At 45.9% G+C, this 18,504-nt stretch overlaps 1 protein-coding gene across 1 annotated transcript in view; it reads left to right on the forward strand.

Moving 5' to 3' along the window:
• Positions 1-17,845, forward strand: part of piwil1 (piwi-like RNA-mediated gene silencing 1) — a 66,641-nt gene extending 48,796 nt beyond the window's left edge. Inside the window, exons 14-21 of the mRNA XM_086011889.1 lie at positions 2,023-2,095; positions 2,982-3,182; positions 4,416-4,519; positions 9,574-9,644; positions 10,417-10,567; positions 10,655-10,780; positions 10,892-11,039; positions 12,923-17,845. Of these exons, the coding sequence (XP_085868015.1) occupies positions 2,023-2,095; positions 2,982-3,182; positions 4,416-4,519; positions 9,574-9,644; positions 10,417-10,567; positions 10,655-10,780; positions 10,892-11,039; positions 12,923-13,039 (991 nt within the window). The 3' untranslated portion in view covers positions 13,040-17,845. The remainder of the gene's footprint in view (positions 1-2,022; positions 2,096-2,981; positions 3,183-4,415; positions 4,520-9,573; positions 9,645-10,416; positions 10,568-10,654; positions 10,781-10,891; positions 11,040-12,922) is intronic.
• Positions 17,846-18,504: the final 659 nt, after the last annotated feature.

An 18,504-nucleotide genomic window follows, 5' to 3' on the forward strand; every position in this document is an offset into this window, starting at 1 on the left:
TGTTCTGATAATGGACCGCAATTTGTGTCCGAAGAATTCAGAAAGTTCTTAAAAAAAACAATGGGGTTAAGCACTACACGTCCGCCCCATACCATCCCGCCACCAATGGATTGGCTGAAAGGTTTGTCCAGACCTTCAAGAAGGCCATAAAGGCCATGGGTAATGAAGACATAAAAGTTCAGCACAAGGTGGATAACTTCTTATTTGCATACAGGAATGCAACACATATGGTTACCAACCAAACTCCCGCCATGATGTTCTTCAATAGAAACCTAAGATACCGGCTGGATTTGGTCAAGCCCAACATCAAAAGGGACGTGGAGAACCGGCAGTTTCAAGGCATGAATGAAAGGCCAACTAGGGCCTTCCAGATAGGTCAACAGGTTTTGGCCCGGGACTACCGTACCGAGAAATGGCAGCCTGGAACTATCTGCACACGACTAGGACCACTGATGTATACCGTGGACATCGGAGAAAGCATAATAAGGCGCCATGCTGACCAAATCATAAAGTCATCCGAAAAGGGACAACCTACACCACAACTCTATACATCTAACGATGAAGTAGAGATACCCATATCTACCTCCGATCCGGTGATACTGGAACCCGATGAACCCGACACTGGCATTCAAGCCGAATCAGCCTTGCCAGAAGAACCTACTACACCACCAGAAACTACTACACCACCGAGGCGTTATCCAGACCGAGTCAGGAAGCCTCCTGAGAGACTAACTATATTATTTTGCTTATAACATGTAATTAATAATTACTTAAAATATGATGTACTGGTTAGCTAAAAGGGGAGGCATTGTGGTGTATGTGCCTTTAAGAGCCCCAGGTGTGCGTAATGCCGGTAATTGCCACTCGGGCTATATAAGCCTGTGTATTGTGTATATCCGTTAGAACCCCCTCCCCCTCAGACTTTGCTTAGTAAATGCCTATGAACCAACTCCTGTCTTCAGTGTCTTTATCAACACACGGACACTACAGTCTGGCTGTAATTTTTAGACACTGTCCCCTAGTCCTAGATTCTCCAACCAGCAGAAATAGTTTCTCTCTCTCTACCCTGTCTGTTCCCCCTCAGTATCTTGTAAACTTTGATCAAATCACCCCTTAACCTTCTAAGTTCCAAGGAATATAATCTGACTTTTACTGGTGGGTTGGGAGGGGCAAACCGAATGGTGTAGAAATTTGTCTTGGGTGGACGGTCAATAGCGAATCAGCTCAGTGATGTCTGCTCCATTGGCAATTCCTCAGATAATAATAGTTCATGCCCACATGCAGCGAGACCTGTACAACATCCAGGCTTGGGTTGATGAGTGGTGAGCAACATTGGTGCCACGCAAGTGCCAGGCAGTGACCATCTCCAACAAGAGAGAGAGTCTATCCACCTTCCCTTGACATTCATTGGCATTATCATCGTCAAATCCCAGCCATCAATCCTAGGAATCGCCATTGACCCGAAACTCAACTGGAACAGCCACATAAATGCTGTGGTTACAGGAGCAGGTCAGAGGCTAGCTATTCTTTGGCGAGTGGCTCGTCTGATTCCCCACCTACAAGGCACAAGTCAGGAGTGTGATGGAATACTTTCCACTTGCCTGGGTGGGCGCAGCTGCATCAGAGCCATCGAGCTGAAATGTTAACTCTGTTTCTCTCTTCACCGATGTTGCCTGATCTGCTGAGTGTTTCCAGCATTTTCTGTTATTGCTAGCTTAATTTTGCTGGTTACTTTGCAGCTTTAAGGCTGCACTTGATGTCTGGGTGTCTGTTTTGAATTGACAAGTTGCCTATTGTGTTGAGTTTTTATTGTGCATTGTTGGAGAAAGAGGAAGTAGTTTTGTCTTGGTTCAGTCATCTAACCTTTACATGGGTAGGTTCCAGTCATGATTGTAACCACTTTCTGAGGCTGTGCTTGGATGGGGTTATGTTCCACATAGTTGTTGACTTGTTCTGGTCACTCCATTGTCAAAATTATCCATGTTTTAATTGCTGTTCTGAAATGAGCATTTTTCATTGCAGGATTGAGGTGGAAGATCGCAGTGAGGCATTTTTGAAGGCATTGCAGTCAAATGTTACTCAGTCTACAAGAATTGTAAGATGACATGTATATCAGATTTCAGTAGATCAATTTTAAGATCTAGCATTGCTTATGTCGTTGCTTTCATTTAACTTGCAATCGTGTATGTGTGGGAGTTGAAATGGCAGAAAAGAACTCCTTACCACACTTGAAGCCATGTAATCCGAGAGGATAAAAAACAAATCTTTAAAAGTGGAGGGACAAATTCATAAAGTCCAAAAGAATTATGTTCATTTGATCCTAGATTTTATATAAATGAGTATAAAGGACACAATCGGCAGTAAACTATAGTTCAAATATTGTGCCCAATTTTAGGAAGTATATTGAGGACATGAAGCGAGTGCAGAGAAGTTTCATTAAGATTATACCAAGGCTTTAGTTATCAGAACCCAGAGAAATTGAGGCTCTTCATTAGCGCAGAGGAGATCTGAGAAATGTTCAAGGTTTTGAAGGGTTTTGGTGAAGGAAATGGAAACTCCCAATTGTTCGATGAGTCAATAATATCAAAAAACTGAAGTGAGTGGTTAGGAGAATTTATTTTAGTGCATGGAATACCCAATCCGAAATGGTGGGAAGTAGAATCCATAATGCCTATTAAGAGGTGGATAAATATTTAAATATAAATACAAGTTCATGGGAAGAGGACTAAGTGGATAGCTCTTTCAGAGAGCAGGTATGATGGGCCAAATGGCCTCCTGTATAAATCACTCTAGCCTTTCAACTGAGGAATGATGGTATTATTGGTGAATATTTTTTATAAAAATGAGGGGATTTGGCGAGTAGCAAAGATGGAAGCACTATTCAAACAAGTATCGATTGCAGTGATAGAGTTGTATGAAGAAAAACAAAGTGCATAAAAGTGGGAATTCTGTGTTCAAATTAACTTTCCTTCCCTCAACAGGTTGTTTGTGTCCTTCCGTCTAACCGCAAAGACAAATATGATACAATCAAGAAATACTTGTGTGTTGAATGCCCTACCCCAAGTCAGTGTGTCGTTGCCCGCACCTTGAGCAAGCCACAGGCGTTGATGGCTATTGCTACAAAAATTGCTTTACAAATAAACTGTAAACTGGGTGGTGAACTGTGGAGTGTGGAGATACCAGTAAGTATTTGCACTGGAATGAAAATGCACGTTTGCTGTATTGCAAAGTAAAATGTTTCTTTTAAGAGTTGCTATGTTTTTTTCTTATTAAATGCCAAGACAGAGTACAGCCTTAAATATCAAAGACTAGTTTGCTGTACCACAGTGAAGGAGACTGCTGCATGGTTGTTTCGGCCTCCTGTGTTGTGGATTCAGATGTACAAGCAGGAATGTAATGTACGCATCAGTAATGGTGCAAAGCCACAACAGGTATGGAGGCCTTGTGGTTCCGGTACTGGACTAGCAAACAAGGGATAGAGAGTTCAAATCCTAACCTGACACATTGTGAAATTATTTTCAATAAATGTGGTAATTTGTTGATTGGCACTAGAAAAATGACCATGAAAGCTGCCAGTTTGTTGTAAAAACCCAACTGGTTCACTGGAGCCCTTCAGGGAAAGGAATGTGCCTCCTCTACCTTCTGACCTACACGTGACTTCAGTCCCACACGGGTTGGTCTTGATGCCTTGCCAGTGTTGGCCACATTTCACAAGGTAATCTACTTGATTTATCTTACTAAATAGAATACCAGATTGCCATACTAATAGTCCTAGTTTTAAAAAATTGCAGGAACATGGAGGACTGAGACATTAGTGTTATGGGTATCTCTGACTGTTGCAGATTAGAATACTATTCCTGTACGAGTATCAATTTGGCAATACTTTCAATATAAACTCGGGTCTCTACATTTTCTCTGGTTTCCAGCTGGTGAGGTCTAAAGATTTTGTGCCTCATATTTTTAAAAGCCCCCTGAATAGGGGAAAAACATGGTGGTGTTAGCCATCCAAGCTACCAAGATCTGGGTCTTAGCCTGTGTTTTGAAAAGTTTGAAAATACTTGGAGTTACAACAGTGATGGAAATGATGCCAGTCATCTCCAGGTGTCGCGTGCCTCCAGTTTTTCATAGAACGTTGAAACTAAGGGATTCAATTACTAGGAGCATACTGAACACGTGTAGGGCAGTTTGTTGTTTTTGTGTTTGCTGTTTTGCCCTCCAAGTGAAAATAGCTGCAGAGCGATGAATTTTATTGTATAGGAAGAATTCAGATTGCCATACTAATAGTCCTAGTTTAAAGACTGTGCTCTTTGGTATAGAGATTAAGCTCACCTGAGGATTTGGGACAATCCTGCAGGAGTGGCTAATTTTAACTTTATTGCATGGGCTCCATTCTTAACATGGTGAATGTTTTACAGCTCAAACAGCTCATGGTGGTTGGTATAGACTGTTACCATGATAATGCCGCTGGGAGGAGGTCTATTGCAGGATTTGTAGCCAGTCTTAATCAAACAATAACCAGGTAAGCTCCAATTAGAGGGTGTCCTCGGGAAGCTATAACTAATTAAGATATAGCAATGTGTTGAACATTTCTCCCCCCCCCCCCCCCCCACTGTAATGATCAGTGACCTGTCATTCTGGAATGGTACACTAGGTGGTGCTGTATGTATATAAGAGTGGGCTACCCACGATGCACTAGGCTACCCACAAGGCAGCAGTCAAGATGGAGGCCTCTACAGATACTGTACCTAGTCCACATGTGCTCAATAAAGTGCCTAGCAAAAGCTAGCTGTTAATAAAAACGACTAGTTATTAACGAACATAACACCCACATGCAATTTCACAGTTCTGCTCTAAATCCTTAGGTTGAAATCAAATTAAGTTTTCACATTTTCAGAAGCTTGGACGAGTGAAAACGTTGCTTTTGAAAATAAGCTTATTCAGTGGGGGAAATGGAAGGTATTGGGGAAAGTAACATGAAGATAGTTTTGCAGATTTCCTCTTTCTCCCCCACTCTCCTATTCCAGATTTCTAAAAATCATCTGTGCAGTGACTGGGCACTTAGTGAAGTTATTTCCAATTGATTGTATTAAGTGTGCAGTATTCCCATAGTGTACCGTCATCTATCCTGATGCTTTCAGTTGAAGAAAATACTTTTTTCCTTAAATAACTTGAAATTAATATTGTGAAAATGTTTGGTAAATAAGCCAAGCCCCGAAGGCTAGTAGATACTGGAAGTACTTGGCACTTGAACCATTTTATGCAATTTTCATCTGCAGTTCTAGTTTTTACACTAACAGCACTGAGGTCTTGGACCCTCAAAAATAGTCTGGTCCTAGCAAGCAAGTTATCTTGGCTATGGAGCAAGACTTGTTCTTGGTAGGATTGGGCATTTTGAAATAAAAGTTTCTGTGGAACTATCCTAGCCACACATTGTGGGTTAGTTTTAGGTGGAGCTGCAGACAGATTTTAAATAATTTTGTGAGGTTGCAGAAATATTGATGCAGCTTTGCTCTGCTCTCGTAATAAACACTTTGCTACCCCAGAAATAAGAAAACTTTGTTTCATGATCAAGACCTTGTAGCTGTCTGGCGAATTATCCGCATTAAAAACTAGAGCCTAGAAATTGGGTATAGCCCCGCTTGAGGCGTTAGAACTGGCGCTGCGCAGAGTTTATAGCCAGACGAAAGTTATCGCTGCCTGGCGAGATATTGGGTTGCATCGCCCCCAAAGGGGATTGAGGCGCTAACTCGGACGTTGCACGGGGCTCTTAAGGCGCAAAAGTTCAGGCACTACCCAATATCTGCGCGGACGGGCGCAGCGCAGGTGATCTCAATTACCGGAGACCACGAGACTTCCAGGCGCCAGCCGGCTCTTCAAGGGTTGGGTCAGTCAGCCTGAGCTGCTACACTCAACGCCCTGTAGACCTCAGAATCGGCGCTCGCCCTTCTCTGGCGCAGGAAACTTGGTGAGGATGGAGAAGGTGAGACAGAGAGCAGAGCGCTTCAGCACTGAGGCTCTGGACCAGTTGGTGTCTGCAGTTGAGCGCCGTCGAGATGTTCTGTATCCTGACAATGGCAAGAGGCCGAATCAAAAGGCTTACCGGCGATCTTGGAGGGAGGTTTCTCAGAGGGTCAACTCCAACAGCATGGCGACCAGGACCCCTGTTCAGTGCAGGAAGAAATTAAACGACCTCACTCGGGTCGTTAGGGTGAGTGTTGGTTATGCAAACTTCTAATTCCCTCCATCTGCACCTAACTTCGAGGACCCTGTTGCCATGATGCCCCAGTGGCCATCTGTCAGCAAGCACCCATGGCCCTTTCTGGGCGCACACATGGACATTTCTCTCAAGGCCACATGTAAGGGCCCTTGCACCACGGGGGGCATGAGATGATCTCTCAAGGCATCATGTAAGGGCTCTTGCACCATGGGGGGCATCAGATGATCTCTCAAGGCATCATGTTACAGAACTTCCCCTTCTTTCCCCTGCAGTCCAAGCTGGCGACGATGCGAAAGGAGCAGTGTCGAACCGGTGGCGGACCTCCACAAGTGGTCACTTTCGAGGAGAGAGTGCACCAGATTCTTGGAGGACGCCTGTCTGGTCCTGTTACCACTGCAGCTGCTGACCCCATTCTCGACAGCGAGGGTAAGGCTCTCACCTTTTGCAGCTGTCTCCTTCCACTTGGTCCCCCCGCCAGCATGCTTCCTCAGTGTGCCGCAATGTGCCATGCCTTTCCGCCAACCTGTCCTTTTGCTAAAGCCACTCTTCCACCTCCCTGCTTTCAGATGATGCATCACCAACTGGGGCTCCACGCCCTGAAGCTGCCAGTGCCTCCGGAGGCGAGGATCAGGAGGAAGCCGGACCATCCGTTCCAATCTCAGGGGAGCATAGACATGTACAGACTGGGGCTAGTAGTTCCCGGGAGGGGAGGGGGCTCTGAGGATCAGGCAGTTGCCGGACCAAGCGGCATGCAGCAACGCAAGGGGGGGTAGGCAAGTTCGGCCACCGTCTCCCCGGAGGGAAAGGCAGGTAGTGATGACTGCTGCACAGAGTGCAGAGGAGGTGCGTTGCCTGGCTGAAATGAGCACCCAGGCCCGGCTCAGGCACACTGAGCTGATGGCTGCAGTGGGGAGGATGCCTCAGTCAATAGATACACTAGCAAAGAGTGTGTTGGACTTCGGGGCAACAATGGACAGGACTCTCCAGGGCTTCGGGGCAACAATGGAGAGGTCTGTCGAGGGCTTTGGGCCATCAATGAAGAGGACTGTCCAGGGCTTCGAGGCCGCTATGGAAAAGACTGTTCAGGGCTTCGGACAATCCCTGGAAAGGTCTGTGCAGGGCTTGTCCGAGGCAGTGGCGCGGTCAGCACCAGCCTTGTCCGAAGCAATGGAAAGAACTGTCAAGGGCTTCTCCGAAGCTCTGGCACCTGGCTCACAGGTCCTCACTGCTGCCACGCAGTCACTTGCCGGCCTCGTCCACACCCAGATTGAGGCAACGCGAACTCTCACTGCAGCCACCCTATCTGCATCAGCTAGGATCACCCCGGGCCCTTCCAGTCCCATACAAGGCCAGGAATCAGTGGAGCATGCGATTGTGGTGGATGAGCCGAGCCGGCCACCTCAGAGAGCCAGTGTCTCGTCCGACAATGGTGCAGGTGTCCTCTCTCGGCAGGTGACCATTCCACATGCCAGCGCTGGCACGTCTGCAGTGCAGCTGCCACCACCTGCAGTGCACACTGTTTCCAGCCATGCTCAGATCAAGCATCCTGCGTCCGCACCCTCCAAGCCCAGAGGTCGGCCAGGCCGTCCCTCGGGCTTCTGCGCTTCCAGACAGTCAGCAGGCGTCCCCCAGCCTTCACCCCGCCACTGGGGTTCAATTACGTAGGAGCAGCAAGGAGGGAAGGGGCCGAGCGCGAAAGAGAAGTCGTTCTCCATCAAGGGGCCAGCAGTAGCGGGAGGTGCTGAGACGTTTCTTTGGCCAAAATCAAGGAGACCCTCACCTGTTGGAATTGTTGGAAATAGTTTGTTTAGTTTGGCAGCTTTGCTGAAGAGTTAACTGTTATTTTGCTAGTTATGGTTTCTGTTGACATGACGTCGTTTTGCTGTAATGAAAGACTTTTGTGACAATAAAGAGAAGTTTAAATGTGCTATGGTATACGTGACTAATTACAGTGATGCTGGCCTTCAGAGGCTTTGAAACATCCAAAGTGCGCAGCAGTTAAGACACTCATCATTCTGCCAGAGGGGCCTCGATACGAGTCCTCATGAGCCTGTGACGGATGGCCCTTCCACTTTCAGGAGCCCTTCCATCTTCCTCCTCGTCCGCATGCTCCTCCTCCTCCTCCGCCTGCTTCTCCAGGGTCAGAGGGAAGGTGATGAATTGACGCCTTCGCCTATAAAGGGCAGCTGTAACTTGCCGGATGCAGCAGTGGACTGCAACCTGAGAGATATTCGCGATGTCCCCAATGGCTCACTGAAAGGATCCGTTGCCATAAAAATTGAGGCCAACAGTCAGTTTAGCGGCCACCGACAGAGAGGTCATGCACCGTAGACGCGGCTGCAGATCCTCAGCAAGCAGGTGGCACAGCTCAGTAACAACGTCCATCCCGAATCGGAGCCTTCGCACACACTGCTCCTCCAACATGTCAAGGTATGACACCTGCTGCCTAAAGACCCTCGCAGCATGCCCTTGGATTGGCCGACCTCCATTGCACCTCCTCCTTCTGGCCAATCCCGGCCCGCTGTCCCTCTGCCCCTTCATAGTGTTCGGCCATGAGGCCGTGGCCCTCCAAAGCATCTCCCATTCCGATGCCAGTTGGTCAAAAGGCTGTTAGGTCTAGTGCTCCAACTGCTCCGGACAGGTTTGAGGGCCCCAAGTACTCTAATGCTAAATTCCAAAAACTCTGCTCCACAGTAGCTCACCAACTCTCCACCAACCATTGCAATGAACAGGCCAAGTGGCTGAAGCTTCTGTACTAGAGCTGTCCCCTTTAAATAGCGCCCCCTGACTCTGAGAAGGGCCTGCTAACGCTCCTTTGAACTGTCACTAATAGCGCTAAGCGTAAAGGCTCCGGGCGCCACCCAATATCCGCTCGGGCGCCCCAAAAAGGCGTTGCACAATGAAATGACATCATGATCTGCTTGCGCTCGCGGGCGCCCGCAAACACTTAGCGCAGGCGTTAAATGTATAGTCAATATGGGAGTTGCTATCTTCATTGCGCCCGCCCCAACATTAGGTTACGCCCCAATTCTCGGTCTCTTTAGGCGCTAACCGCTGGCGCAAACAACCGAATTTCTAGGCTTAGAAGTCTAAACTGAACAGTGTGGAAGTGCTGGGCTAGTAGAATTTGGCACAGGATGATGCAGTTGTGTTTAATTGGAGTGTTTCTTACTGTAATTCTGATGAAGTGCCTTTTTAGAATTGAGGATTTTTAATATCTGCTCTTTAAACTATTACAAAGATGTGGATCTAAACTTGGTTGGTAGCCTGCATTATGAGATCTCCTGTGAAGGATTATACTGCCAACTTCAGATTGCAGAATTTAAGATGAATAACTCATTGAGCTTTATGACTAGGTGGTTTTCTCGCTGCATCTTTCAAGAGCGTGGACAAGAACTTGTAGATGGATTAAAAGTTTGCTTGCAAGGTAGGTTCATACCAGAGTGGGATAAAAGCTATTGTATCATTTTTGACCAGGGTTGTAGGTGTACTTGGCATGTTAGTATTTGGAGTGTAGAGCACCAGAATATGTGGACTCATCAAATCATCACATTCCTAAAAGCCAAGAAGCTGAGCCTCGAGTGTGATCACAATTTGACAAAAGTACTATTTTACTTCAGCTTGCTTGCATGGTGCTGGAATTGTGCGGATTAACCACCACCACCTCCCCAAGACGATTCTGCTGCTGACGTTCTGGCAGCTGAGGGGGAGAAACCATGTGGATATTCACCCTTTAACATCACTTGCATGGAGGTCCTAGGCAGGCTTGACTGGCTCACAATTAATAACTCCTTGGGACACAATGCTGAAAGAGACTAGGCAATGAGATCTAGAGTGCCGATGGTTGGCTTGAGAGATTCTTAATATAAGGTCCCACTGAATTGTAAATGATCAAAGTGGGATCTAAAATGATGGAACAAACCTGGGCAGCTATAAACCCTTTAATCTTGCATCAGTAACTGGCAAAATATTTGAACTGATCATTAGGAACAAACTTGAATGTCACCTGTATGCAGATTACTGGATAAGAGCAGCATGGATGTTTAAACTTCCGTCAGATATATTTTCAAGCAGGGTTCACAGTGAAAAGATGAAGTTGATGCTTGTTTGTGCATTTACTTATCACAAGGGGTGTTCCCTATTAGTAAGTTCAGTAATGTTACGTCAGTGAAGTTATTTGCTGAATTTTGATTCCTCAGCTGCTTTGAAGGCGTGGCATGCGTACAATAAGTGCCTGCCTGGCCGTATCATTGTGTACCGCGATGGGGTTGGTGATGGGCAGCTGAACACGGTGGTAAATTATGAGGTTCCACAACTGCTGGATTGTTTCAAATACCTGTCTGGCTACAAGTAAGTTCTGCAAATTCTCAAAACACCTGAGCACTGAGTTTTTTTTGTCGTTTTATTAACTCACCCAGTAAATATTTTTCTTTTCAGTCCGAAACTATCTGTGATTGTTGTAAAGAAGCGTGTCAATGCCAGGTTTTTTTCACAAGTTGGTGGAAGATTACAGAACCCACCACCTGGCACTGTCATCGATACAGACGTCACACGACCAGAATGGTAGAGTTTCAAAGCTTCAACCTTGTAGTAGCTTAAAGGATTTTAGCTAATATATATTATTGGAAATAAAAATCAAACTCTTAATGTGTGCTTTGTGGTTTTTTGACTCAGGTATGACTTCTATATAGTCAGCCAGTCAGTGAAAGTTGGTACAGTTACACCGACGCACTATAATGTAGTGTATGACAGCAGCAACTTGAAACCAGATTACATGCAGCGGTTAACCTACAAGTTGTGCCACATGTATTACAATTGGCCGGTGAGTGAAATGATCTCTGCTTTATTTACTAAAACTGATTAGACTGGAGGCTTGAACCTTCAATGTTTTAAGTAGCCCTATCTTTAAAAAAAAATCTAAATTAAACACTGCTTGATAATCATCACCTGCCAAGCCTTTGAGCAGGAGGTCACTTGTATTTAGTCACTCGAGAGGCGGATTTCCTGCAAATCGAACTTGAGGCTTGACTCAAAACACTTTTTCCAGTTCTGACGAACAGTCATCGAGCTGAAGCTCTGTCTGTCTCCCTTTCTCCCTCTCCCCCTCTCCCTCTGTCTCTGCCTCTCTGTCCCCCCCCCCCCCCCTCGGCCTCTCTCCCCCTCCCTCTCGGCCTCTCTTCCCCCTCCCTCTCGGCCTCTCTCCCCCTCCCCGTCTCGGCCTCTCTTCCCCCTCCCCGTCTCGGCCTCTCTTCCCCCTCCCCGTCTCGGCCCCTCTCTTTCCCCCCCCCCCCCCCTCGGCCTCTCTCCCCCTCCCTCTCGGCCTCTCTTCCCCCTCCCTCTCGGCCTCTCTCCCCCTCCCCGTCTCGGCCTCTCTCCCCCTCCCCGTCTCGGCCTCTCTCCCCCTCCCCGTCTCGGCCTCTCTTCCCCCTCCCCGTCTCGGCCTCTCTTCCCCCCTCCCCGTCTCGGCCCCTCTCTTTCCCCCCCCCCCCCCCCCCCCTCGGCCTCTCTCCCCCTCCCTCTCGGCCTCTCTTCCCCCTCCCTCTCGGCCTCTCTTCCCCCTCCCTCTCGGCCTCTCTCCCCCTCCCCGTCTCGGCCTCTCTTCCCCCTCCCCGTCTCGGCCTCTCTTCCCCCTCCCCGTCTCGGCCTCTCCCCCCTCCCCGTCTCGGCCTCTCTCCCCCCTCCCCGTCTCGGCCTCTCTCCCCCTCCCCGTCTCGGCCTCTCTCCCCCTCTCTTCCCCCTCCTCAGATGCTGCCTGACCTGCTGAGTATTCTCAGCATTTTCTGCTGTTTGAGGCTCGACTCTTAAGTTTTGCAAGTAAAAAATAAAATACAACATCTATGCGTCATCCCTTATCACTTAAAGGCCTGAATCGTGTCTCCTCTCAGTTATTATTTGGATTCTTCATTCTAGCCTTACAGTTTAGTTTTCCATTCATCTCTACCCCTCCAAACTGTCTTTAGTCAACATTTGGTGAGAATATATATATGCATTGGAGGTTGGGTGGGGCGGGTGGAAGAGCAGCAAGCTTGTTCTAAAGTGTAAAAGGGAATATACTGGGATAAATTCAGTATTTAAACCAGAAAGATGATCTGTGGGTTAATCAAATTATATGAACAGATATTTCAAATTAACCAAGGAAGGTTGAACCAGAGAATGTAAATGGGAATTGGATGAAAAGTAAACTCAATCGTCAAGAAGAACCTTACTTTTGTAATAAATACTTCAGATAATATGCTGGGCAGGTTTGAGGCAGAAACACTGGCTGTTCATGATGCTTTGATGGGTGAGCTGAGATACACGAGTGAACTTGGACTGAATTAATCTCTAATCGGTGCCTTTCCTTAATTTAGGGCACATTGTCATTTGGAAAAATCCAAATCAGATTTAATTGAATCATGTTTAAGTTTGTTTTCAGTTGTACTGTGGCTAAATAGTTTATTATAATCCATATATCTCTACTTAATTTGTCTCAAAGAAACTGAATTTTTAAATTGCCCCTGCTTCAGGTTGGAGGAAGAATCTTCAGGTGGTTAATTGAAGGGCAGGGGGTGCCATTTTGTAGTTCAGAAAGAAATGACCCAATTTCACCCAGAAGTTTAAAAAAAAAAAAAAATATTGGCATCTTAAATGCTGAATTTAACTTGGGTTTTGTGCTTACAACAAACCTTTGTGAATAAACTGATTGTTTTGTGTCTGTTTTTATAGGGTGTCATCCGTGTGCCTGCTCCCTGCCAGTATGCCCACAAGCTGGCATTCTTAGTGGGACAGAGTATTCATCGAGAACCCAGTCTGGCATTGGCAGACCGACTTTATTACCTGTGAACGTAACAAGGGATCATGTTTCCTGTCATGATCACTGCTTAAAAAAGCAACTTAATAAAATGTGGCATTTTCCAAGGATGCATTTTCTAGACCAGGGAAATTTTCAAATGCTTGTGCAGTTTTGTATATGAATGGAACGCCTGACCTATTCTTGTATCGAGTCCATCTGGATATTAATTTGTTTGCACCTGTCTCTTGCAGCTGTCTAAATACCCTGTGTTTTCTGCAACCACAGAAGTTCAATATTTGAGGTGAATCTTCCTCGGTTCTCCAATGCAGAGCCCTCCCCTGCCGTACTTGCCCATGTGGCCATTCCTAGTGAGCCCAGACAATGTGGCAGCAGGACATCAACCACAGGAGAATGGAGCCTGATCGTCTTCACAAATGGCACTTTCCTGGAAGGGTCACTGGATCAACAACTGAGGTGCTGTTTGAATCTTTCCTTCCTTAGGCAGGGACACGCTGCACAGCAGTGCCCTCCTGCCTTGGCTGTGATACCTCCTCACAGATCAGGAACCAAACCTGGGCTCATCTGATCTGCATGATAACAAGAATTAAGAGCTGGAGGAGGCCAAACGGCCCCTCGAGCCTGCTCCACCATTCAATAAGATCATGGCTGATCTTCGACAACTCCACTTTCCCACCCTATGCCTGTATCCCTTGATTCCCCATGAGTCCAGAAATCTATCTCTCGGCCTTGAATATACTCAATGACTCGGTATCCACAGTCCTTTTGGGATAGAGAATTCCAAAGATTCACAACCCTATACCTTACTGATCCCATGCTGTACTGATTGGTTCAGTGGGAAAATGCGTTCAGGAACCGATTCCTTGAACAATCGTTGATGTATTTGCTAAAGTTCAGTTCTCTGGTTTAAAGCAACAGAATCATAGAAATTAAAGTGGAGTAAGAGGCCATTTGGCCCATTGTGCCTCTACTGGAACTGCCTGCTCTAATTCCTTTTCCCAGTGTCCCTTTTATATTCCTTTTCAAATGTATATCCAACTCCCTTGCAAGTGCAGTTAGTCCCTGCATTCAATGTTCTAATAATCGTCAAAATTCTAACTTCCTGCTCGTAAATGAGCGAATTTTACAGCACAGAAGGCGGCCATTTGGCCAATTGTATCTATGCCCACTATCCACTTAGTCCGATTTCTGGTAGGGAATTCCATTGGAGGAAAAACTAAATTTGTGGATTTGTCTTTAACTATGACCCCACAGTCCTTTTTTAAATTAATTCACGGGATGTGGGCATCACTGGCAAACATAGGAACATAGAAGATAGGAGCAGGAGTAGGCCATTCGGCCCCTCGAGCCTGCTCCGCCATTCAACGAGATCATGGCTGATCATCCAAATTCAGTACCCTGTCCCTGCCTTCTCCCCATATCCCTTGATCCCTTTAGCCTCAAGAAATATATCCAACTCTTTCTTGAATATATTTAATGAACTGGCCTCCAGCGCCCTCTGTGGCAGAGAACTCCACAGGTTCACCACTCTCTGGGTGAAGAAATTCCTCCTCATTTCAGTTCTAAATGGCTTACCCCTTATCCTTAGACTATGACCCCTGGTTCTGGACTCCCCGGCCATCAGAAACATCCTTTCTGCATCTAGTCTGTCCAGACCTGACAGAATTTTATAGGTTTCGATGGGATCCCCTCTCAATCTTCTAAACTCCAGTGAGTATAAGCCCAATCGACACAATCTCTCCTCGTACGTCATTCCTGCCATCCCAGGTATCAGTCTGGTGAATCTTCGCTGCACTCCCTCCATGGCAAGAACGTCCTTCCTCGGGTAAGGTGACCAAAACTGCACACAATACTCAAGGTGCAGTCTCACCAAGACCCTGTACAACTGCAGCAAGACATTCTTGTTCTTGTACTCGAACCCTCTCGCTACGAAGGCCAACATACCATTTGCCTTCTTAACCGCCTGCTGCACCTGCATGCTTACCTTCAGCGACTGGTGCACAATAACACCCAGGTCTCGTTGCACTTCCCCTTCTCCCAATCTATTGCCATTCAAATAATCTGCCTTCCTGTTTTTGCCACCAAAGTGGATAACCTCACATTTATCCACATTATAGTGCATTTGCCATGTTTCTGCCCAATCACCCAACCTGTCCAAATCGTACTGGAGTTTCACGACATCCTCCTCACAGCTTATCCTCCTCACAGCTTACCCTCCTACCCAGCTTTGTGTCGTCTGCAAATTTGGAAAGGCCAGTATTTATTGCCCATTCCTAATTGCCCTCGAGAAGGTGGTGTTGAGCCGCCACCTTGAACTGCTGCAGTCCGTGTGGTGAAGATAATCCCACAGTGCATATGGGGAGGGAGTTCCAGGATTTTGACCCATTCCTGGTACTGATCTAGTGTCCCCTTATAATGCAGCGCCCAGTACTACATACAGTACTCTGTGGCCTAACTAATGTCTTGTACAAATTACGCTTTGCTTGCTTTATAAACAGTGCCCCAATGTATAAAACACAGAATCCCATTTAACATTCTGGCCTTTTCTACTGGCACTCCCTACAATTTAAAGATTTATGTATCCACATCTATAGTTATCTCAGTTTCTTTACTGTTCAGTCTTACTGCGAAGTGTAAACTTTTGCTGTTTCCCCCAAAATGTACAGCATAATCCTGCACTGCCCCCTGTTGAGTCAGTGTAGTTCCACAGACACCAGTGCCCCTCAGGCTTCTCCTGTGGTCATTCTTCATGTGTGATTCTGGATGGTGAATGTCAACGTACTATTTGGTCATGAAGGGTGTACAGCTGACCCTGGCCCTGTCCTCACCTGATGGCTACACATGCAACAGCAGGAGTCACCGAATAGCTAACAGGAAGCTGGGGAGAGTTTCAGGGCTGGTATAGCTGCTTGTGCCCCACAGCTGCCCTAGCTGCGATCAGCTACCTCAGCACAGACCGGGCAATCGCATCTGGACAGTACATGGCAGTACCTTTCCCCTATCGGCCACCTGGGGCAGTTTTGGTCTATCAATTATAAGTTCCAGGGTTAATTAAATTTGATCTCATTGCTCAACTTGAAATGTTTTTCTTGACGAGGCTGGACTGGAGGTATAAACACTTCTCCCCAATCCCCCAGGTTATTTTCTCTCTCGGATGGGTGGAGGCAATGATGTGTACAAATTGGAGCCGGAGGCAGTGATGTGTACAAATTGGAGCCAAGGGGAGGGTATCTGTTTATGCCTCGTCTGATGCCACTCAGCAGGCCATGAGGTGATGTGTAAACACTACTTAGTGACGGTCCCTGATTGTTCACTGGGAAGAAAGCTGGCCTTCTGCCCACAGTAACCCAGCTGAGGTTATGGACTTGTGGACAAGGATCCCTATTCCCCCCCACCCCATAATGTAGTGCATTGGAGCCCCAGCGTATGGATCTTTTAAATCAAATACATTTTTTAAGGTGGATGTCGGATGTCACGTTTGTGCTATGTCAGGTTTACGTTGGAATTTTACAAACTACTGGAATCGGCTTGTTTTACTGTATTAACTTGTATCTCGTCCAAGTGAACATCAATTGGACAAATTACTTGTGTTGCTAGTAAATAATTCATAGCTTTTCTCTGTAAAGTACATTTCTAAATCATTTTGCAGGATTGTGACTTTTTGAACCACTGTCCTGTGTATTGGATATTGCAATATTTGTTTTAATTAGACTGTATAATTTAGTTATTTAAAGTGTGCATTTTACGATAGTCCCTTTTTGACAATTGTCAGTGTTGGGACGTTGAAATTGTTGGCATACCAAATGCTGTAGACCTTTTTTGGAGAAACTTTTTTATTTTAGTGGTTCTACCAAACAATGCAGGTATGTGGCAGGAACAGTCCAGGGATTGTTGTAAACCAAATATTGACATCTCTTTGATGATGATTTTGTTAACACTACAAGAGTTTAGCACCGGTAGAATTGTTAAATGTGGGTATTGCACTTTTGCTTCTGAGCACAATGGCAAAATTAAGAGTTTAAAATCTTCAGCAGGAATGGTTCTTGGTTTTTAGTTCTTTAGTTGGCTCCATTGTTAATTTTAAGGAATGTTCAGTAGTTCTGTGATGGCTAAAGTCAGCACTCAAGAAATGACGAGGTGTCCAGAGGGTGGGTTCTGCAAACACCATACATAGTTTCAATGTACTAAACTGCTGTGACACAATGCAGAGTTAAAATGGACCCCAGTTTTCTGAGACCCAAGTGCTCATCCTTTGAATGATTGATTATAGACATTTATTTGATATTTTTGTTGGCTCCTATGCAGAACAGCAGGCTTGAACTACATTAGTTGTTGGGGGTTTTACACATCAGCCATTCAGCAGCATTAAGTCATGTCCTGAATATTACAGAATTCAGTGTTAAACGTGCAAGATTGAATTGCACTTTTTTTTAAGGTGCAAGTTGAGATGTGCCTGGAAAGGATCTACTGCCTCTTGGTTATGTGCTACTTTATTTAACTTGGTGAAACGGTGCACAGAAGACCCGGTGTGTAAATCAGCTTCTGAGAGTGAACTTGACCATGAGTATCTTCAGTAGTTTCTGCGGACACTACCTGCCCTTACGTACCCTTTCACCAAGATGTGCCAAGTCCTTGGCACTGATCACTACTGACGCCTTTAATATGGTGAGCCACGTTTTCTGCTGTTATGAATAATACCAAATGTCTAATGGTGGACAACTAAAATGGTCTTTAAATGGATAAAGATTGTTGGTTTATGCAGCTGTAAATTTGTTTTGTACCTTTTTTTGTCTCTGCATCAATTCATAGCTGGTTCAAAATAAAAGTGTTGGAAGGTTTTTGAAGTGATGGTTAGTATGCTTCTTCACACACACATTCAATGCACAAATGAAACCTGGGAGTCTCTAAATGCGTCTCGTTCATGCTGGAAGCCCTAATGCTGCTACAGTCCAGCCCACCAACAAAGCTTCCTATTGCTCAGCTGGGGTTTTATAACCCAGCACTCATTTCGGACATCAACTAGGTTGCTTATACGATCTTGTTCCTACCCAGTGCTCTGCACCTTGAGGCTAATTTATTCTTCAGCATCCTGTCTAGCTGGCAGTTGCTACCAGAGAGTTTCTGAGACACAAAATTACCAGCATTTGCTACTAGGGTAATGTACTCCGCACAAACTAGTTGTGAACTTTTCTCCTAACTCATGCTTATCTAGCTTCCCCTTAAATGCATCTGCTATTCACCTATTGGATTTATTAGTGACTATCTTATAATTATGACCCCTAGTTTTGGACTTCCCCACCCGCCCCCCCCCCCCCCCCCCCCGCCAAGTGGAAATATTTTTCTAGGTCTAACCTTTCAAACCCCTGTAACCAATTCAATTCAATTCAAATCGCTTTATTGGCATGACAAGTTACATCTTATGTTGCCAAAGCATCGGAAAACATTCATGTTTGTTCACAAAAATACAGATCTATCCATACAGTGTATAAACAGATAT

This window comes from Somniosus microcephalus, chromosome 19 (genome assembly GCF_052327205.1).
Source record: "Somniosus microcephalus isolate GS21.2 chromosome 19, FLI_Smic_1.0, whole genome shotgun sequence".
Classification (NCBI taxonomy): Eukaryota; Metazoa; Chordata; class Chondrichthyes; order Squaliformes; family Somniosidae; genus Somniosus; species Somniosus microcephalus.